The sequence below is a fragment of the Chelon labrosus genome (genome assembly GCF_963514085.1).
Source record: "Chelon labrosus genome assembly, chromosome: 22".
In the NCBI taxonomy this organism is placed as follows: domain Eukaryota; kingdom Metazoa; phylum Chordata; class Actinopteri; order Mugiliformes; family Mugilidae; genus Chelon; species Chelon labrosus.
In genome coordinates, this window is record NC_140355.1 from 234181 (window position 1) to 257603 (window position 23423).

General features: G+C 42.2%; 1 protein-coding gene across 1 annotated transcript; it reads right to left on the bottom strand.

Annotated features, from left to right (window-relative positions):
- Positions 1 to 384: 384 nt before the first annotated feature.
- Positions 385 to 21592, bottom strand: smyd1a (SET and MYND domain containing 1a). The gene is given in 11 exon segments (XM_084572905.1): positions 385 to 624; positions 627 to 660; positions 785 to 953; positions 2281 to 2444; positions 6374 to 6466; positions 6540 to 6735; positions 18372 to 18410; positions 18576 to 18706; positions 18880 to 19093; positions 19657 to 19833; positions 21441 to 21592. Coding segments are annotated over 11 exon segments (1455 nt in total). The 5' UTR covers positions 21578 to 21592; the 3' UTR covers positions 385 to 523.
- Between the last annotated feature and the right edge of the window lie 1831 nt (positions 21593 to 23423).

Here is a 23423-nt window from a genome sequence, read left to right on the forward strand (position 1 = left end):
TGTCTTACAAATCTATTTGTTACGTTTCAGCGTCCAAATAATCTAGTTGTCACTCCTATCTTTAACATTGTCCAGCGGAGCTAATTTATGATGCTGCAAGCGCATCCATGGCGTCACCGGAAGTCCTAAAGTTGCTGTTTTCAAGGTGGAAGTATAGGCACTACTTTAACCTCATTGAGGTAAAAGGCAAGAACGTACACGTGAAGTGTGTTACGCTCAGAAAAACATTCTAATTCTTAGACATTTAAACATATTTTTTTAACGCAATAGTTACTTTCCCTGTTAGCTAATTATACTACAAAAATACTAGTAATGTACAATATGTCAAGACTCAAATTATGTTAGGGTGTAAGCAATTATAAATCACAATCTGTGTCTCCCATTTTATTGTAGATGCTGTGCAACATGAACATGTGTTCCACCTGCATGTGCGGCTTTAAAGTGTATCATCAAACACAAAGCATACAAGCATCAGGACATTAGCAGAGTGTGACACTTATTGGAGCATCAGTAGTAAAGGTTATTATTGCTTGCAGAATAGGCCTTTGGTGTTTTCATCAGCAGAGCCAGCCATGTTCTTCAGAACACTGTCCCTCATGGTGTGGTACACTCTTTCATCTTCAACAGCTTGAGCTCCATTTCAGTCTGCATACGCATGGACTGAAAGCATAATTGAGGGAGATTATTGCTGTAACTGTATTTACAAAATGGCACAAAGCTCTGTTACTATGCAGTTCAATATGTAGCTATTATCCCAAACATGATAGTATACTGTATAAGATACCTCCAGGTCTCTGGTAATGGAGTGGTTGGGTCCATGTGTGACCATGAGAATGCCATAAGCTTTGCAGATCAAACCGTGCCCAACCTCAATTTGCCCTGCATGCCAGTGGGTGACGCCTGCCCTCATGATGGCCATTCCTAGCAGGGCATTATTGGGGTGGTATAACTTCCTGTTCAAGAGGATGGGTAAAAGAGACCACAGCATAACTATTCTCACAGTATCCCTTTACTTTTATTGTAGATTTAATTTTAAATGATGAAAGTGATACTCTATGCACATTTTTTCACATTTTTTTGCTGATTTATTGAAAATCAAAACCGATAACATCCACAAAAGCATTCAGTCTTAGGATCTGAGTCTTAATGAGTACGTCTATGCAAGCTTTACAAATCCTATTCCCATTCAAAGGATGGGAAGTCTCTCCACAAATGTTCTGGCTGAGCCAACACTGACACCCTGGGTTCTGTTTGTGTACCATTAGACGTATCATCAGATCAGATGATTGTTTCAGAGAATGTCTTTCCCCAGATCGTCAGTGTTCTTTGAATGTAGTTGACTAATTCCAGGCAGGCGGTCATGTGTCTTTTACACAGAGTGGCTTCAGTCTATCTGACCTACCATGAAAGCCTAATGGATGGAGGGATGCTGACATGGTTGTCAAACAAGCTCTTCTATCTACAGAAAACGTCTGAGGCTCATTAGAACGGCCAATGGGCTCTTCTTGTAACCTCCCTGCCCAGGGTCATATGCATTGTGAACTGTGGCGCCTTCAAGAACAGTGTTCTGTATTATATCAAACCCATTTAATTTGCCACAGTCGGACTCCAGTCAGATTCCAGACTCAGCTAAAGAACAATAAAAGCAAACAGGATGCACTTGACCATAATTTGAAGCCAAATCTTTAATGCTTTTGTAAATGTCTTAATTTTGGGGGGGGGGGGGGGGGGGGGGGGGGTTATTAAAAAAACAACAACTAAAAACATGTTTTGACTTTGTCATTATGGGCTATTGAGGGTAGGTTTAGTTGAATAAATGACTAATTCATTATTTTGATCGCTAACTAGCAAGACGTATTTAACCAGACATTCACTTGTTTCTGTTTCCTCAAATGAAAAAGCTGTTTGATAATGTAATATTTTCATTAAATATATGCAATCAGGGGAGTTTTAACATAAATCCTATGCACTCTCGATAACCGTCATACTTGTCTGTGTTGGATATACCATGACCTGGATGACTGAGAACCTTCAAAGGTTCAAAAAAGGCAACTGGACTTGTAGAGTTTTTCTGAGAAGACGTTTCAACACTGATCCGAGTGGCTTCTTCAGTTCTGAACCCCTAACCCCTAACCCAGTTCTGAACTGAAGAAGCCACTCGGATGAGTGGTGAAACGTCTTCTCAAAAAAACTCTACAAGTCCAGTTGCCTTTTTTGAACCTTTGTTGGATAACTGTCATACTTCGTTACCGATCTCTTCCTTCAACACAAAGCACTCACGTGTATGCCTCCACCATCCTGCGGGCGTAGACCGCAGCCTCAGAGAAGCACTGCATGTATGACAAGACCTCACTGATAACACTGAGCACACGCAGTTTATACAGGTGTGTGTCAGCCAGGACACTTTCCTGCTTCTCCAGGCACTCACGGCACAACTTCAACACCTGAGGAATGGCAGAAAAGATACTTGCTGGACAGAACTGTTATGGTTCTGAGTTTTGAGCTTATTTTGTAAGCTTTTTCCTTTGTGTTTCTTGTCTTGTTTTACTTCCTGTGTTTTCCTCCTTTGATTGTTGGATTGGTTTCTTCTTGTGTGCTCTGCTCTCATTCGTTTCATCTATGTCTTGTCACCCCTCTGCCTATATAGTCCTGCCTTTTGCTTTGTTTGTGGTGTGGAGTTGTTTGTGGTGTGAAGTTGTCTGCTATGTTACCTCTGTTCTGTCCTGTTCTGTTCTGTTATCCCGTTTGTTTTAGACTTGTGCTTTCACGTGTTCCCTAGTTTTCGTCTTTGCTTTAGTTCTTACTTGTTTTTTGGATTTGTGTTCTTGGATTACAGTTTTATTCCCAGTTTTGTAAGTTTTCAAGTTGTTACAAATACTTCCGGCGCTGGTCGGGTCGGGAACTGCTTGCAACAGCTCTTACTTAATCTATCTACTTTCTAATTTCTTTCACTTTTTGCTTCCCTTTCTTGTGTAGATACTTTTTATGTTATTTTAAGACAGCACTGCACTTTTGTAGTTTTTACTGGATGTCTCGCCATTGCCGAAGTGTCTGTCTTTTTAACCATTTCCAGACCGGCCGGTGTAACAATGCACGAAGCAGCCTGCTTGTGCTTTGTTTACAGTAGGGAACAGCTGATTGTAGCGCTGTAGTGTTCCCTGGGGACAGACACAAGATCCCCCCGTACCTACTTCAAGACTCGTTGTGGATGCCGCGCAGGAAAACAGCGCTACGAAAAGAGAGAAGAGAAGAGGCGACTCAGACCTGTTCCACTGGGTGGCACGGTGCTTCTCAAATAATAAGCCATGGATTAACTCTGATATTAAATCACCTCTATGGTTTTATTATTATGTATCCCATGGATACAGTGGACTCTCACACAAGAGTCAGCTCTCTTGTTTATTCTAGAGAGGAGTTGCTGGTTCTCAAGAAGAGCACACATGGACAAAGGCACAACATCCCAGTGAAGCTGCGGAGGAGGTACCGAGGCTGCAAGGCCGGGGCTAAGCTAAAGGCTAGGCTAGCGGACAACCGGAAGCGTTTTAAACCAGTGCTTTCCTCCGTTATTATGGGGAACGTCAACTCGCTGCCAAATAAGATGGACGAGCTGTCTGCTCTGGAGAACCAGCGGATTTATTGTGAGTGCAGCTTGCTCATTCTGACGGAGACATGGCTAACCGATAGCACACTGGATGCTAACGTGGATCTGCGGGGATTTATGTTAGTAAGGTCCAACAGGGACGCAAAGGCATGTGGGAAAAGTAAAGGTGGGAGACTCATCATCTACGTCAACAACCGTTGGTGTAACCCTGGCCATGTCACAGTCAAGGCAGCGTGGTGTTGCCCTAATCTGGAGCTGTTAGCTGTTAGTCTGCGGCTATATTATCTACCCCGGGAGTGATCATCATCTGTGTTTAAATCCCTCCGAGGGCGGAAGTAGCCACTGCCTGTGAAAACACAGTGTCACAGCACGACTGCAGATGCAACATTCTGAAGCCTTTATAATATTTTCTGGAGACTTAAATCATGCCACCCTGGACTCCACCCTGGCTACTTTTCACCAGATTGTCAACTGCCCCACCAGGAAGAACAGGACAATAGACTTACTGTATACCAATGTGAAGGAAGCATACAGAGTCACCACCCTGCCACCACTGGGCAAGTCAGACCACAACCTGAGCCCCAGTACACCCCCCTGGTACAAAGGCAGGCTGTCTCTACTCGTCTCATCAGAAGATTGACTCCTGAAGCAGAGGAGGCCCTGAGAGACTGCTACAACACCACAAACTGGGATGTGCTGCTGGGTGTACATGACGAGGACATCACAGAGTATCTCAACTTCTGTGCAGACGTGGTCGCCCCCACCAAGACTGTTCGGTGTTACCCAAACAACAAACCATAGGTAACACAGGGAGTCAAGGCTGTTCTCAACCAGAAGAAGAAGGCCTTCAGGACCAAAAACAAGGATGAAAGCAGCACAGAGGGAGGTGAAATGCTGCCTGAGGGAAGTAAAAGACTGCTCCAGGAGGAAAGTGGAGCAGAAGCTGAGGGAGAACAACATGAGGGATGTTTGGCAAGGGGTCAGAACCAACACAGGACACAAAGCAAGGACCAGCACAGAGGGGGGAAGTGTGGAGAGAGCCAACAACCTGAATGTTCAGCCACTACACTAACTGCCATTGCAGCCTGCCCCTTCTGCTACAACTTTGTTGTCTGGTGCCACACGGACAACCTGCAGCTCAACACCTCAAAGACTAAGGAACTGGTCATTAACTTTAGGAGTTACAGACCCAGCCCTAGACCAGTTCTGTTAGGAGCGGAGGAGGTGGAGGTCGTGCAGACCTATAAAGGTCTTGGGCTGTAGCTAGACAACAAGCTAGACTGGACGAGCAATACGGGGCAGCTGTACAAGAAGGCCCAGAGCAGGATGTATTTTCTTAGGAGGCTAAGATCTTTTAACGTCTGCAGGAAGCTCCTGGGGATTTTTTTTATCAGTCTGTGGTCATCAGCATTCTGTCCTATGCTGTGGTGTGCTGGGGCAGGAACATTTCAAAGGCAGACCTCTCCAGGTTGGAGAAGCTGATCAGGTGAACCGGCTTGGTGGTTGGCACGATGTTGGACCCTCTGGCGACAGTAGCAGAGAGGAGAACACTGCACAAACACCACAGTATCCTGGACAATGCCAGCCACCCTGGCATTGCAGGTCAGACAACTGTGTGTCTGACTTGCTCACCAGCAGCATGGGTGCTCCCCAGGGGGCTGCCCTTGCTCCCTTTCTTTTCATCCTCTACACAGCAGACTTCAGACACAACACCGAAGGCTGTGTACTGCAGAAGTTCTTCTGATGACTCTGCGATTGTCAGGCCTCATTAGAGACGAGGAAGATGCAGAGCACAGATGACTGATGGAGAACTTTGTGGACTGGTGTCAGCAAAACCACGTAGTGATCAATGCTGGGAAAACCAAAGAGGTGGTGGTGGATTTTCGCAGACGCCATTCTGCCCTCCCCTCACCAGGGAATGGACACTGAGCACTATAAGTACCTGGGTGTTCACCTCAACAACAAGCTGGACTGGACTCACCACACTAATGCACTGTACAAGAAAGGAAAGAGCAAACTCTACCTTCTGAGGAGACAGAAGGTCTTCAGGAGTGCCCCTTTCACCCCAAAAAACCTCAAAGACTCTGTAGTGTCATCCTGTACGGAGTGGTCTGCTGGAACAGTAGCATCACAGAGAGGGAGAGGAAGAAGCTGGACGAAGTCATCAGGAAGTCCAGCTCTGTCCTGGGCTGCTCTCTGGACTCAGTGAGGGAGGTGGGTGACAGGAGAGTCCTGGCTAAACTGTCATCCATGCTGGACAATGAGTACACCCCCCTGTATGGTGACCCTACAGCACTGAGGAGCAGCTTCAGTGACAGACTGCTTCACCCTCGCTGTGTTAAGGAAAGATTCAGAAGGTCTTTCCTTCCTGCTGCTGTTAGGCTCCACAACGAACATTCTTAATATGTGCAATATTATTACACCTCAAGGTTCAACACTTTTACTATTCGCTATGTACTGTGTACAACTTCATAACCCAGTTATACCTGGTCCATCTGTGCAATATCTGACAATCATATGTGCGTTTATTCTATTTTATTTTATTAGTTTTTATACTCTACACCCTATACCCTGCACATCTTTTATACCCTACACTTTTCTTTATTTATTATTATTATTTATTTATGCTCTACTCTTGATATTATTCTGCCCTTTTGTATGTTTATTAAACTGCAATTTCAAATAAAGGTTTTTCTTAAAACCCCTGACCAGAAGGAGTAAAGCAAATACACAGAAAGACAACAGGAGAAAAGTACATCAACAGTGTGATACCTCATGGAAATTCCCATCAATACGGGACATCTCAATCTTCTCCAGACTCTCTTTACTGAAGTCAGTCACTGCTTTCACCTTATCAGCAGAGGGCTGAAACAGAGATAGAAAGTCAAGGTAAAGACAGTAACAATAAGAAACGAGTCTTGTATGTCTCTTCACTTACTTTGCTTCCCTCACTACTAGCAGCAGCTGTCATCAGGTCATCATTGATGTGCTGGCTGCAGTGTTTGCAGGAGCACTCAAAGTGGAATTGCTCTTTCAGTTTCTTTTTGCGGTCAGCAGACACATTGAGGTAGTCCACATAGCTGATGGTTAGCTCCTCACCTTCAGCGATTTTCCCCAGAGCCCTCAGCTCAATTCTAAGAGAAAAGGGAGGGAAGAACAGGGTCTAGTTCTGCACCATAAATCATTATGAAATCCTTTTTTATTCACAAAGACTGGAACGCGTAGGAACCGCTTTACACACGTTTGAGTCTTATTCATCAGACAAATGATCGCACTTTCTTCATGATGCTTTAGCCACATACACTAAAAAGTATCCATGCTGCAGCGAGAGCACTGATGGGAATTAGGAGGACATCCTATGGTATTTCTCCAGTGTTAGCTTCACTAACTCCCTGTAATTTAAAATCTGTCTCCATACATACTGTACTATAGTCTTAATGACCAACCGCCATATTACCTTTAAGTCCTCATTGTACTGTATCACCCAAACAGAACAGTTCACCCTCAGAATACAGACTTACATTTCTATCAGAACCAGCACAGAGTTTTTCAGAAATTTGATCTAAAGTAGCTTGTTTCTTGGGGTGGATCATGTGGGCTACCTATAACCCTGTCACCGGTTCCTTTCTTTTCCATCCATTGGACCACTTTTGATAGATACTTACCACCATAGACCAGGAACACACCACAAGAGCTGTAGCTTTTGAGACGATCTGATCCAGTTGTCTAGCCATCACAATTTAGCCCTTGACAAAGTTGCTCATATCCTTCCACTTGCCCATTTATCCTGCTTCGACACATCAACACTGAGGACAGAATGCTTACTCATTGCTTAATATTCAACTGACAGGTGCTGTGATATACTTTCTCCTAATGTGTGTAGTTAATGGCACACAATGGAACACAATGAACTACATGGTAGTAGCATGTAACATGTAACATGATCCTACAGTCTCTCACGGAGCAGAAGTGGGTTCTGGGAATATTCGAGACAGAATATGAGCTCTCACAATCTCACTGCTCAACAACAACATTTCTGTAAAAAGTGCTTGTTTCTTCTGGTCACATTTGAAGAGTTAACAAGCATGTATTAGCTACAGCTATCAAAGCACACCTTACTAACACTCTAGTGAATTGAACTGAGGCAATCAATGGCATAATTAACCTGTTACATCTTGTAGCTGTTTCCCTCTTCTTGTAGTTCTTTATTCTAAAATAAGCCAAACCAAGCAACTCCTGGCTGAAATATTTGCTATACAGACATGATAGTGTTATATAAGTATGTCAGAGTAAGATTATGCTAATTCATGATGACCTTTTTATAATGGAATTACTTAAGTTATTTGTTTGTTGTTCAGTGATAAATAACATTAACTGATATGGCTTAATTAATTAATTTAAGGTTTTAGAACACCCCCATTTTTTTATTTAAATTCAAGCAGTTCATGTCAAATGAATAGCTTGAAATTGTACAAAGGTAAGTGGTGAACTGGCAGAAGTTAAAAAAAGGTAAGGTTACCCAAAACTGATAAAATAATGTACATTTCAGGATTATGCAGAAAGGCTTTTTTTTTCAGGTAGTGTGACGGAGGGAGGAGATTCCTCCCAGTCCTGGTGCTGCCTGCTCATCAGGCTGAATAGCTGGCACCTGGCAAGGTGTGGGTGTGGCCACTAGGCCTGAGCATAAGTACTCTGCTCAGGCCATGCAGTCTTTCTCTGTATTTGCTCGGCATTCTCTCTGCATTGTCTCTGCATTTGGTCTGCCCACCACATGGTGTGGGAACGGTTTGGGGCCTGATGTTCTTTGGTGATAATTAGGTTGGAGTAACTTTAGGTTTTTGCATCCATACACTCATACACATTCAGCCACCTCACTTACTTACACTCATCCATAAAACACAACTGACTACTGATTTTTGGTTTTTATGTTGCTTAATAAATTTCTTTCTTTAAAAAGTACCTGTCTGGTGTGGTCTCCACATTTTTGTCTGTTTCCCTGAGTAGGAAACGTGACAGTAGCAAGAAATGGGTTAACAGCTAAAAGCTGTTTTGCAGTTGAAAAAGCCTTAAAAGTTGGTCCTACCAGTTCCTACATGTGTCCCAACTTTTCTTGAATACTTTTAATCCCCTCTGTCTGTATAAAAGTAGTGTTTGAAATAGGGATGCAAATTATCGAGTAATTCATTAATCGATAGTTGTTTCATCTTATCGATCGATGATCGATTAATTGATAAGCGGCAATTTTTCTGAGAAGCTGAATTTCCCTCTGAATAGGTTCTATCTACTGTATACGTAACATAAAATCCTATCTTCCTTATGATATAAAGAAAAACTGCAAATCATATTCCTTAATCAAAGATTTATTCTGGGCTCACTTGAGGGCAGTGAATAACATTTTGGTAGCATATCAAACATATTCTAAATAGAAAATATCAAACTACTACACAGGCTTAACATGAAAATAAATTCTACTTCTCATCTGCAACACTGGAAACATTAACAGCAGCAGCATAAAAAATACATTCCTGAATAGAAGAATACAATACATTGTAGGCTACTTTAACATGAAAATAAATTAGTGCACTGTCTCTTAGCAGAATAATAAAAATAAATAAAATTAAAGCTGCGAGCAGCGTTGAACGGGTCCCCGCACTCCACGCCCGTTGGGGACCGGCAAGGACGGGGTCACCGCAGTTCTCAGGGGATACACTGGAGTAACAATGCACCGTGGCACGATGCACAGTCTGTGCAAATCAATGTTTTACAGAGCAAATCATCTGTGACAGCTGTAAGTCTTGGCTGTTTTGAATGTATTCTCTCTGTGGCATCAAAGTATGTTAAAACAGCTTCACCAATCACACACACATATTTCTCACACACACACACACTCACAGACAGCCACCAGAGAGAAATGCTATGTCTCCATCTGCTGGACTGTCAACATTTGAAGTGAATCCAGTCACTGACAGTAACAGCAGGTCACACTACAAAATAAGAGATTTGCTGTTCTCAATAGGTGACGCTACAATAATTGTATAATTATTCTCTATGTGGCATCAAAGTATATTAAAACAGCTTCACATACACACTCACAGACAGACAGCCACCAGAGATAAATGCTATGGCTCCATCTGCTGGACAAAGTAGCACCCTACTTGAAATGATGATGGAATCAGTAAGACAGTGAAAGTCTTGGCTGTTTTGAATGTATTCTCTCTATGGCATCTACAAACAATTGTATAGTTATTCTCTCTGTGGCATCAAAGTATGTTAAAACAGCTTCACACACACACTCACAGACAGACAGACAGCCACCAGAGAGAAATGCTATGGCTCCATCTGCTGGACGAAGTAGCACACTACTTGAAATGATGATGGAATCAGTAAAACAGTGAACCATTTCAGTTTTACAACCAGAACAGGCGCAAAGTTTAACGAAAACTCACAGTTTTCGCAGTGAGTGAACATGAATGCCACAAGTCTGTCCTGACAAAATCTGAAGAGAATCCAATCACCCTGACAAGAACAGCAGGTCACATTAGCAATACGCTCCAAAATCAGATATTTCCTGTTCATAATAGGTGGCGCTACAATAATTGTATGAATATTGACATATGGATGTGTGCAGTTAGGGGCCATTAACAATACTGTAAAGTTTGATGCACTTTGGACTGAATTAAAGCACATTTAATGCAACTTCCTGTTTCATGGCGCGTCATGAAACTTTGAGGGGCCAGAACACCCATGCCACTTTGACGAAAAGTCAATAAACATGTTTTTATCATTCATCTATCTTTCGACTACCTAATTCCAAATTTTGAAGTCAATCTGATAAGGTTTAATGCCTGATTTACAAACTCTACCAAAAAAACTCTTTTTCGAACTTTCACTGTTTTATCAAAATAACAGACTTCCTGTTGGGTTTAAAATATGGCTCCAATTGACTTTTTTGTGCGTCCCGGGATGTTACATATATGTGACATATTTCCAGATTTTTAGCAACGGGCTTCAGGGGCTGGTCTGTAGATGCCGCTTCAGAGCCATTTTGCTACGCCCGTGCTCAAGGCCCTTATACATTAAAGTTTTCAGGCGAACAAATTTTTCTGCAAATTTTCAGGACTTTTCGTGCATGTTTAGACATGCTTAGAATTTTAAAAAGACACCAAAGAATAATAATAGTAATAAAATTAAAGCTGCAAGCAGCATTGAACGGGCCCTCGCATCCCACGCCCGTCGGCGACCGGCAAGGACGAGGTCACTGCAGTTCTCAGGGGATATACTGGAGTAACAATGCACCATGGCACGATGCACAGTCTGTGCAATTCAATATTTGTCAGACCAAATCATCTGTGACAGCTGTCTTGGCTGTTTTGAATGTATTCTATGGCTCCATCTGCTGTAAAAAGTAGCACACTACTTGAAATGATGATGGAATCAGTAAGAAAGTGAACCAGTTCACATTCACATCCAGAACAGGCCCAAAGTTTAACGAAAACTCACAATTTTCACAGTGAGTGATCATGAAGGCCATAAGTATGTCCTGACAAAATTTGATGAGAATCCAATCACCCTGACAGTAAGAGTAGTTCACATTATAAACACTGTCCAAAATCAAACATTTCCTGTTCACAATAGGTGGCGCTACAATAATTGCATGAATATTGACATATGGATGTGTTCAGTTAGGGAGCAGTAACAATACTGTAAAGTTTGATGCACTTTGGACTGAATTAAAGCATGTTTAATGCAACTTCCTGTTTCATGGCACGTCCTGAAATTTTGAGGGGCCAGAACACCCACGCCACTTCGACGAAAAGTCAAAAACTTTTGTCATGTTCCTTTGCCTTTCTTTCAACAACCTATTTCCAAATTTTGAAGTCAATCTGATGAGTTTTAATGCCCAATTTACCCACCCCACGAAAAAGACTTTTGTCCAATTTTTACAGTTTTATAAAAATAACAGACTTCCTGTTGGGTTTAGAATATGGCTCCAATTGACTTTTTTTGTGCGTCCTGGGATGTTACATATATGTGACATATTTCCAGATTTTTAGATGCAACGGGCTTCAGGGGCTGGTCCGTAGATTGTGCTACAGAGCCATTTTGCCACGCCAGTGCTCGAGGCCCTGATACATTAAAGTTTTCGGGCGAACAAATTTTTCTGGAAATTTTCAGGACTTTCTGTGCATGTTTAGACATCGAAAGCATTTTAAAAAGATCCAAATAATAATAATAATAATAATAATAATAATAATAAACAGTACGAAAACAATAGGGTCCTTGCAATTCCGTTGCATGGCCCCGTTGGGCCCCTGCACTGTTTCTTTGCTCAGGCCTTAAAGAAACAGAACGAAAACAATAGGATCCTTGCAACTCCGTTGCATGGCCCCGTTGGACCCCTGCACTTCGTTGCTCGGGCCCTAATAAATTCTGAAAAGTAAATAAGGTGTCACATGTGGACTATTAGCAGTATTTATAATCCCCCTTAAACTGGGAAATGCGTCCCAATGCTGTGGCGATTGAAGACTGAGAACCACTCGCTGTTTGTAGCACGGCTGAATGTGACATATTTGGTAAGGTGGTAATTTAACGAAGTTGTGGAGTTGTTGTACTTTAAAATACTTCCACATATTGTACATTTCGTCGTTGTCGTCATTGACCAACTTAAAGTGGCTCCATACTGCACTCCATTTTGCCCTCTTCATCCTGTCAGTGTACCGCTTCTCGTTTGTCTGTTGTTGTCGTCAGAGCCCTGCTTCGCTTGTGTTCCCGCATGTCCATCAAGTACGTCTGGCGTCAAGCGCACCCCCACAAGGACTGGCGGGTAATTACGGGATCAAAATGCAATTAATTGCAATTAATTAATTTTAATCGAGTAATTTCTTATCGACATAATCGATTAATTGCTTGCATCCCTAGTTTGAACAGAGGTACCATACCATGATGACCATTATTTGTACAGTATTACATTGTACAAAGTAGTGTCTTGCTTTAAAAATGGTGAAAAGGAGAAAAGGGTGATTTAAGAACAGAGACAGACCATCATAACACTTAATAATGTATATCTTCCCTACAGAGAAATTGCAAAGAAAGTATCAGTGAGTACAGTTTCCTTCACCACCAAAAGACCCTCAGAACCTGGGGGAAACTCTTATAGGAAGCGGCCCGGTAGACCCAAAGCCACAACAAAGGACAGGTTTGATAGGCAGCTCACAGGACAACAGCTTCAAGCCCAGCTGTGAAGAAAAGACTTTGAGTTGCAGGGTTGGCAGGTCAACTTGCAGCAAGAAAGCCATTCCAAGGTGGGAAGAAGGCGTTATGGACTGATGAATCAAAATTGGAACTCTTCAGTTTGTACACTGTCGAATAAGTGAAAGGATGATTTCACAATGTGTGACATCAACTGTCAAATGTGGAGAAGGAAGCGTGATGGCCTTGGGATGTTCTGCTGGATCTAGGATCGGTGACTTGTACAGAGTGACCGGCACCCTGAACTGCAATTCAGGGTCTGGCTGAAAGAGGCGAAGAAGAAATACAGAACTAAGGTGGAGCAGAAGTTGAAGGATGCTGCCCTACGGGGGTGTGGGATAACATGAAGACCATCACCGTCTATTGCTCCAAGAAGAAGAGCACTGTGGAGGGGAATGAGAAGAAGGCCAACCAGTTCAACTCGGTTCAGCTAGCTGCTTTCCCCATGCCTCCCCCCAGCAACACCAGACTTAATAGTGCCTCACCCTCACCATCACCTAGGGCTGCCACAAACGATTATTTTGATAGTCGATTAATCACCGATTATTATTTCGATTAGTTGACTAATCGGATCATACGTAAATTGAATGTAAAACATACAGCTTATCGCACCAGCATGAAGCTGCTCTTATATAACCATCATTAGTTTTCAGCTTGAAGTGTTTAAGGTATATGCTAACTAAAAATAAAGACAATTAAGATGATAGTTCATTAAAACTTTAGCGTTCACAGCTATATGCAGTAGCGGTTTTAGGCACGGGTGAACCGGGCAGCCGCTCGGGCCGGCATTTTTTCATGACACAAGGGGGGCGGCACGAGCACTTGGAAAAAAATAAACAAATAAATCTGCGCCGCTACATGGTTTTCTATTATGTCATATCTGTGTGGGGAATTGGCAAATTGGCGCCCACTGCAGCTTCAGGCTAGCCTGGGTGCCAGCCGAACTTAGTCCCGCCCACAACATTTGAGGTCTGGAAGTTCGGTCTGGCGTTGCTCCGTTGAGGCGCAATTATGCTCGAACAGGAGCTGTTCGTACCAATCAGATTCTTAGAGCAGGCTTTATACAATGATGGACAGATGATCAACAGTAACGTAATCACGTCACCAAAGAGCGCTTGGGTTGCATTTGTTTACAACAAAGATGGCTGCCGCTGGAGAACTGAGATGTGTAGATTCTGCCATCGAGTCTGTTCTAGAAGATATCGACAGCGCATTAATTTTAAAAGAGGAACAGATAAATGCGATCAAGGCATTTGTTAATCGGAAAGATGTTTTTGCCATCCTTCCTACGGGATTCGGCAAAAGTTTAATTTATCAGCTGGCTACGATGGTCGCTAAGAAGATGGGACACAATTAACATACGTCACACACTCCGTTGCTCTGATTGGTTATAGGTCTATCCAATTGAGTGCAGAGGCATTTTCTTTCCTGGTTCGGTTGAAACACGCCCCATAATCACAGGTGTGTGTGAGAAAGAGAATGGGGAAAGGGGAGGGGGAGGGGCGCGGGGGACAGTTCACCTCAAGGTCTCTCCCAAATTGAACGGACGGGGGGGAATCCACTGTATAAAAGGACTAAAGTCAGTCACACCTTGACTTTCTTCCATATAAAGCACATTTCATTCCTAATATAATAAATACAGGCCTATAAGTTCTGCACATTTTTTTATTCATGAATTGTGTGAAATGGCCAAATAAAAATAGGTAATACAAAACGATTATGTGGTCACCAAGGTGAATTGGTTTAGTCTTGACTTCTGGTCGTGAGTGACAGCGCTGGGGGATGGGAAATCTGTTGATTGTCGAGTGTCAAATAAACGCAGAGATGGACAGAAAAAGGTCAAAGCCATCAGGTGACCAATTTAGGAAAAAAAGAAAAGATAAAGGTATGCTATGTTCTCTCTGTATGGTTACAGTATCCATGTCATGAATGAAGGGCTAATGTTAATTGGTGGTATACGTTTGTTAGCCTTTTTGCTATGATGCTTGCAATGCTTATACAACAGTAATTCGTCTTAACAAACACCAGATCTAATTTCACCGTAAGATTGTGCTTTGCAACAAAACTGTTACATGTTCAGTTATTATTTATTTCCATCACGTTGGGTCCTGTAATTAGCCAACGGAATTTTCATATCTGTAGGTAGTTTCAAAGACGAACATTTGCCATTTGCTACAACTCTATTTTGTGTCAAAACATAGTCTAATCAGTCATAACTAAAAATGTGCCAAGCGTAGAATTGGAGACAGTAACCAAGGAGCTAATTGTACCTCCTAGTATAGTGTGTATGACAGACACTTAGCGTGTAAGGACATGTTTATTTAAATTTGCAATTCATGGATGTTCTTTTCGCGCGCGCGCACGGGGGGGGGGGGGGGGTCTCGCCCAGGGCGTAATTCAATGTAGAAGCGCCACTGGCTATATGAGAAAGTAGTAAGTTAGCTCTCTGTTTACGCTAATATTAGCAGCTAACTACCCAGTTAGCTTACCAAGACGACGGTCCCTCTTCATCATTCTCACGATCGTTGTCACGATACCAAAATGCGTAACCACGATACTATACCAGACAAAGTATCACGGTTCCGGGTATTATCACGATACTGCGGCCTTTTTTTATTATTATTATTTTTATGAACTGCAGTGTATTTGTACAAGTTATAAATACTTATTAACTACTTATAATGTTGAGCAAAATTAGTGGTGCCACTGACGACGACGCGGCAGACTTGCCCCTCGGCCCGGTGCTTCTGCCTTGGTGATTGTGTTGTCTCGTGTTTGTGACTGTAAGCCGCGTGCACGTCTGGGCGAGACAGAACTTTAGCTTGTTGTTTGTTTTGAAGCGAATTTCTATCGAAGCAGAACTGTCTTCATGGAGTTCGTTCTTGCTGGCAGAAACACACGAACAGCCAATCAGCTAATAGACGGGCGGACCCAACGTGCAGAAACAACCTATCATATCCCCTGACATCACCAGTAACAGGCAAACAGCCAATCATTCAGCAGCTGTGTATGTTCGATTATCACTACTGCGCTTGTGTGTCAAGGACAGAAAGGCAGACGCGGCATTGGAAGGTGCCGCAGCAGTTTTGAGAGAAAAACAAAGATTAAAAAAAGAAACACGCGTCGACTATTAAATTAGTTGTCGACGATTTTAATAGTCGACATAATCGGGACTAGTCGACTAATCGTGGCAGCCCTACCATCACCCCCACCTTTCATAGTCACTCACTCACCCCCTGTAGACAAGTGGCTTGTAGTCACCCATCACACCACCACCACCAGGTGGGGAGGTAGATGAATGACTACTGCCTGGTCGCCCTGACATCCAGCATCACGAAGACCATGGAGCGGCTGCTGATCCATCACATCAGGCCCCAGGTCTGCCACACTCTCAACCCACTGCAGTTTGTGTACCAGGAGAAGGTGGGGGTGGAGGATGCCACCCTCTACCTGCTCCATCGGATTCACTCACACTTGGACAGGGGAAATCCTGCCGCGAGGATAATGTTTTTTGACTTCTCCAGCGCATTCAACACCATCTACTCCCTGCTGCTGGGAAACAAGCTAATAGAGATGGGAGAGGACTTGCACCTCACTTCCTGGATAGTGGACTTAGAGACCTCAGTATGTCAGGTTGGGGAACTGCACATCCTAATGTCAGCAGCAGTGGAGCACCACAGGGGACTGTGCTCTCCCCTGTCCTATTCACCCTATGCACCTCGGACTTCAAGAACGACACAGAGTCATGTCACCTGCAGAAGTTCTTAGATGACACTGCAATTATGGGGTTGTGGCGTTCTCTGATGCCACCGTGGGTACTTCAGCAGACAATCACTCAGATAGCGATGACGTTTAAGTTTAGTTAAGTTTTATTTTAGTTCACAACACATGCACACACATCCTTTGGTGTCATTCGCAGGCAACTCTCTGTTCCACTCCGCCAACAGCCGTGTGTGTGTCTCTGCATGTCATGTCTGGTCTCTCCCAGGTCCAACACGCTACTGTGTTAAAAGGGGAGAGTGATTAGTCCAATAGGATGTGCCAGTCACTCTCACCTGGTGCTGCTCCCCTGAGCCCTCTCCACACCTCTCTGCTGCAGCTAATCCACCACACCCCCTCCACAGGGGTGTGTCAGGGATAGACAAGAGCAGGAGTACAAGAATCTGGTGAACAACTTTGTCTCATGGTGCGGAGCGAACCACCTTCTGATCAATACAGCTATAACCAAGGCAACGGTAGTGGATTTCCAGAGGTCCAGGCCCACCTCCAGCCTGTAACCATCAGCAGATGGTAGAGGTGGTTCAGACCTATAAGCACCTGGGTCTACAGCTGGACCACAAACTGGACTGGTTGGCTAACATAGACTCAGTATACAGAAAAGGTCAGAGCCGTCTCCATTTCCTCAGTACGCTAAGGTCGTTTAACATATTCTGAAAACTGCTGGAGTGATACAGAGGGCGGACTCTGTGGTAGGGGAAGAACTGGAGTCCCTGACATCGGTGGCAGCTGCAAGGACCTTAAACAAACTCCGGGCCGTTATAAACAATGTCCACCACCCTCTGCACGACACCATAATCAAGCAGAGAAGCTTGTTCAGTGATAAGCTGCTGTCTCTACTACCCTGCCTCCCCAACACACTACATCGCAGTACCCCCTGGGGTGTGCCTAGCTGGTCAGCAAGATAATGACACAAAACTTAAGTTCAAGCTATGTCAGAACTACCTTAGGAAAAAAGAACAAGATCAGGCCACAGCCAGGTGTGTCGCATCAAGATGGTTTGGGATAAAATGGACAGAAGAACGATAGCAAAGCACTCTACAACTGCCACACATTTATGGGAACTTCTGCAACAGCGTTTCGAAGAATGTTCTGATAATATTTGATTTCCATTTTAGAAAAAAATGCAACAGTGTGGTCACTTATTACATCTGCCAAATTTGTTTACATTGATTAATCAAAGGTTTAGAATGTATTTTGGTTTAAAAACTGATTCCATGATTTTTTTTTTCATTTGTTTATTTGTCCTGTGCTTTTATTTCAGAGTAAAATGAGGCATTAAACTGCATACATTTCAATAATAAAAAAAAATGAAATATTGGGGTGTTCTACTAGGTCAGAACTTTCTGTTTACATTCTTCATGGACATTTTGGATAGTCATAACATTTATGGCATGGTAATTTGTACTTTGTATTTTGTGTCCTGTTCTATTTCTATTTTTGTTTTTTTTCCATAAAACTTGCACGTTAAGCTGCTCACTTGTGCCTTAAATTGCCCCCCGGGGACAAATAAACTTTTCTGAATCTGAATCTGAATCTTAAAGTTTTGACTGGTAGTTTATTTGAGAGGTCATGACAGAAATTATACTGTAGGTCATAGTCTGCTGTAATACTGTCTTGTTTTAAATGGAAGTATCACACATATTTCAACATGGGCAGTGTTGTGTGTGTCTAGATCAACTATTTCTCATTAAAGCTGCCATGAAACATAACAGGACAAGGGGTGAATATGTGTAATACATACCTCCTTTGAGAGTGAAGAGCAGAGCTCACAGCTGACTGGCTGCAGAATAAAGTGACAACATTTTATATGTCACAATGGTATTTAGTTAAAGAAACAATAGTGCATCAAAAAGTTTATGTTCCTGCATAAAATTGTGTTAGATTAAATCGTAATAGACTAGCACAGTTATTTCCAGCTTACACGAGCAGTAGCTTAGATACATACTTTCCATGGTTAAGGATGGCAGTGCAGTTGGGCCAGCAGTCATGGTTGACCAGACACAGGTTGGGGAAAAGTCCCACACCAACAGCCTGCAGACCTCTCTGGTCACTCAGCGTAAATCCATTACACTTGATCTGCAGAGACAGGTATAGAGGGAAGCGAGAATGAAGGGAGAGAAGCAGTGGACATGGAAAGTCAATGTGAAGGTTTGCATCTAGTATCTTGCCTTGCTGATATGTAATGTAGAATTTAAGCCAGAAGGCACTGATGAATAAAAACCAAAGTTAAACCAACAAACCACACTAACAGTGCCAAAGATGTGTAAGATGTAGTCGGTAGAGTGCTGCTTCCTTCCGTAAGACCAATATTCCATGAAGCTGTGCACGTTACTCTTGAGCTCCTTGAGGTCTTCTTCAGGCAGGTCGGCCACATGGTCCTGCAGCTGGTCCACGGAGACCAGCTGGTTATCTGATGCGAATCCTGTGTCCTTGTGTATACGCCACAACACGCGAGCTGCCAGGCTGAGCAGGGGACATATGAGCCAGTAAGCAAGGCTACCACTGATTCAGTCCTGCATCATCCTACGCTTTGAACACACAGACTGCATTGTTTGTAGCCCATCAGCATTTATGTGTATTTTCTTATAATAAATCACATTCAAGAAGTGGTACATGTCTAAGTGACATCTACACAAATCCCAGGTCCAAAAGTTTCCCAGCAGAACATTGTATTGTCACAAGATGGTCAATGTTATTTACTTCTCCTGTCAGTGGTCATGCTATTGTGGCCGATCAGTGTAGGTCCTCAGCGATATCCATATATGTAGTTATCCAGTATATCAACTTGTCAGGATAGGCCACTGTTTCCCCTAGTAAGGCTAATTACCACTAGTGGTGGCCAAACTTAGACTACAAGATGTGTTCAGTTTGGAAAATTGACATTTTGCCCCATTTTAGGAGTATAATTAAGATTCATATCCTGTGGAGCATGAATTATGACAAAATGTTACAGAATGGATACTAGTTTTCGATATACAGTACATTCATTAGTCTCTTGCAGTATCCACTGATGAAGTCTTACTTACCGGATACTCTCACTTGGTGCCTTTCCAATCTTCTTGATGGCTCCACACTCTTGCTTGTGTTCATCCCAGCATGCAGTCTGGCAGGTGCGGTCACAGTAGTGGGCAAACTTACACTGAGCACAGCGGTGGAGATTGACCTGACGCCGGAAACAGCTGTGGCACACCTGGTTGGCCAAACTGAGAGACAAACATGGTCACATCAAAACTACTGAAGAAGGTTTCATGGGATAATGTCTGATGTGGAAGCTACTCTTCTTTTGCCTGGTGTGGCTTGGTTTCGCAGAAATATATGAAATGCAATGGGAAAAAACTACACGAAGCCTAGCCGAAGAATTTACAATAAAACAACAAACTCAGTGTTGTGAACTTGAACGTATACTGAGTAACATTTAACTTTACTGAAGCTAATTCATTGCTTATGTGAGTAACAATAAATTAGAAAGTTTAAAAAAATCTTCCTCGTATATTTCTTTACATTTTTTACACACACAAAATCCATTAGCCATTGTGTGTGTGAAATTTCCATTCTTTGTTTCCCTCATGGTCACCTTTAATTTTTAAGTTCTTTAGTATTCTTTAAAATTCAGCATAACGTCCTTACAGTTAATCCTTATTTTCTAACAGGATCACGCGCTACTTTTTTTTTGCCCACATGCTGCTTGGATGAGGACAACAAACATATGTAAGGGAACATCTTCAAGTAAACTGTTTATTCAGTGTGGTCTGCCTGTCTAAATGGACAATGAACAGACATGTTAATACTTGTAGCGATTGCTGGAAGGCGGCAGCACCTTATGCAGCTCAAAACCAACACCCACAAAGTATCTCTGAGTATCAACATCATGTACAATTACATAACAATATCACAAGATGACTAGGTCCCAATTACCGAGTAAGTGTAATCATTTTTTCTCTGTTAAAGGGATGGTTAAACATTCTGAATACTACTCATGATTTACAAGCAAAGCTTAGTATATTGTAAAGACAGAAAACAAAGAAGCAACATCTGTTTCCATGTAACTCTCCATAACCACAGATTTTTCTTTGTATGCTTACTCTTGTGTACTTTCAGATTTTGGACTTATGAACCCAGGCTAACTGTTCCTCTCTTGCAATCTGTATGCTCAGCAGTATCCCGATGACTCACCCAGGCATGGCAGATGTAATAATCTCACTTAACTTCTGACAAGAAAGCCCTTAATCAGAAAAAACTACTGATTATTAATGTCCCTTTTAAATTCATAATATTAAAGACCACAATGCAGCCAGAACTTGACTTTAGCTGTCTTATGAACAATTCAGCCATCTGGGACAGGACTGCTTTCTGTCCTTAGACTCAGTATAAACATGGAAAATCAATGTTTAGATTTTATTCCTAACTGAAACAAACTGCAACAAAGTTTTTCATGTGCATATGAATGTTCTACTCAGTACTCATAAACTTTAAGCAACTGTAACATACTATCATGTCATATGAGGTCACAGGAGGTTCTAAGAGTTGGATTTTATTAATAATACATTTATTTGAAAGCTTGCACTAACATAACAGAGCTCCTTTTGGCAGCACGTCTTACTCTTGTAAACTAAATCCAAAAAATGGCGTGCCTAGTTCAGATGACACCATGACAAATTCTCAATGCTGATGTGAGATTTTGGGGATCTAGAAATTAGGTCACAGCCCAGATAAGGTTGATAGTGAATACTTACATGCACTGTGTCACTCAGATCTGCAATATTCTCCTACCTATCTATTATCTAAAATCTAAAACAACCAGGAGCCTCACCTGTCGAAGACCACAGCGGAGAAACTGGGTTCGGCAAAGATCACTTCTCCGGTGTTAAGCTCTTTGGTGGCCCTCAGGCCTCTACCTTTCTCCCCGGCATCAAATAGCTCAGCACTTTCCATGTTCCCAAGAGTCATTGCAGTGGCTAAACAAAACACAGAGGACACAGAAAGGAAGGAGAAGGTGGCTGAAGGTGGGACGGGCAGAGGGAGTGGAGAGTTCTTATGAAATTCTCAACAGTATTTGCAAGTACTTGCCCCTCTCTTCTCCGCCTGTCCCCTCCTACAGCCAAAAATAAATGTTCCCCCTCTAGGGGTTGTACCACCTCCCTATAGAGGAAAAGGGTGAGCAGTGGGAGATGTGGCTGGGGAAGAGGTAATACGTAGATGTCATCCCCTTGTTTGGGTTGGTTCGACCTGTGGTATTTTGGTCCAGGGCAGCTGTGACTGTCTGTCAGAGGCACATGACAGGAAACAGAGCTGCTCAATCAGATCTAGTGGCAACATCACTGCTCTGTCATTTTTTGTTTTTTTTTCATATTAGAGGACTCATATGACACCAGAAACCATTAACGTATACTAGTTTGGTCAAATATCATCATGATGGATCATCAGTTGTTTTGCACAAGATAGGTCAAACAACCTGCTGATCAGACTGGCATTCATTTGAAGCACATATTAATCGAACCAAGAGGGGGGATCCTAATAATTTTTAAACTTTTCTTTAGCATTGCTACAAGGCCAGAAGTATCTCAAATATATTTCATGTGTGGAACTTTCAGATATAATTAAACTTGTTTAAGTCAAGCCCTTGAGTTAATCCAATTCTGATTACGCTTATGAGGATCGGAGAATGTGCTCTGTAATTGTAGTATTCCAGACCAATGGCATACAAACAGGAGCAATGTTTTGTCATCCAACAATGATAGGTTAGATTGTTTTTTAATGTACACAGGAATGAACATCACAAATGTGAGTAAGGCAAAGCTTGGAGGTAAGGAATAGTGAATATATAGAATCTCCAGGGACCAACAACATAAATGAGCAAATATGCAGAAGTCAAGTGTTGTTATAACAAATAATGCAAAGTAAATAAATACTGAATGGATATAAATGCAGTTAATGATTATGTATTATATAAACATATATTACAGTGCATGATAATATTGTTTAAATGCACACTGCAACATTAAACATATTATCTCAACATCATGTACAATTACTTGATATAAGATAATTGTAATTAGTTTGTAAGATAATACTTTATTTATCCCTGATGTAGAAAATAGCAGAGGTATTTTATGTACATGTGGACGATTTAATTTTTAAGTTTTAAGTTTTTAAACTTAAAACTTTTTATCTGACTGAAGATCAGACACCAATCACATAGCGTTATGACCAGTGCCAGGTGAAGTGAACATCACTGCTATCTTTTTATCATGGCATCTGGCAGTGAGAGGGATATTACGCAGCAGATTAGATAGATAGATAGATAGATAGATAGATAGATAGATAGATAGTTTCTTTATTAATCCCAAACTGGGAAATTTCACTGTTGCAGCAGCAATGTACAGGCACTCAAAATCATACACGAAATATAACAAAAAGCTAAAAATCAACAGTAAAAAATAGAGACCTAAAAAAACAAAAATCTATACAAATCTAATATTTACATAAAATTATAAGATACGTGAATATTAAAAAAAAAAAATTCAATTGCAATGAAATGTAATGAATTTACAACCAATAACCAAACAAGTGTAACCCACATGGGTTTCTAGTGCAGTTCCCATGCCCAACCAGAGAGTGGCGCGTGCGCTATGAGGAAAATTCTCAGCCTGTGTTCACTCTCTTTTCGGGTGAAGACGTTGCCCAAGAGCACACAGCTCACCCACTGAGAACTCCCGAGTGAAACATTGTGTGAAGATTCCAGTGGAATGAGACGCCTCTGTTAGCGATTGTTTTTTTACCCAGATCGCGTCGA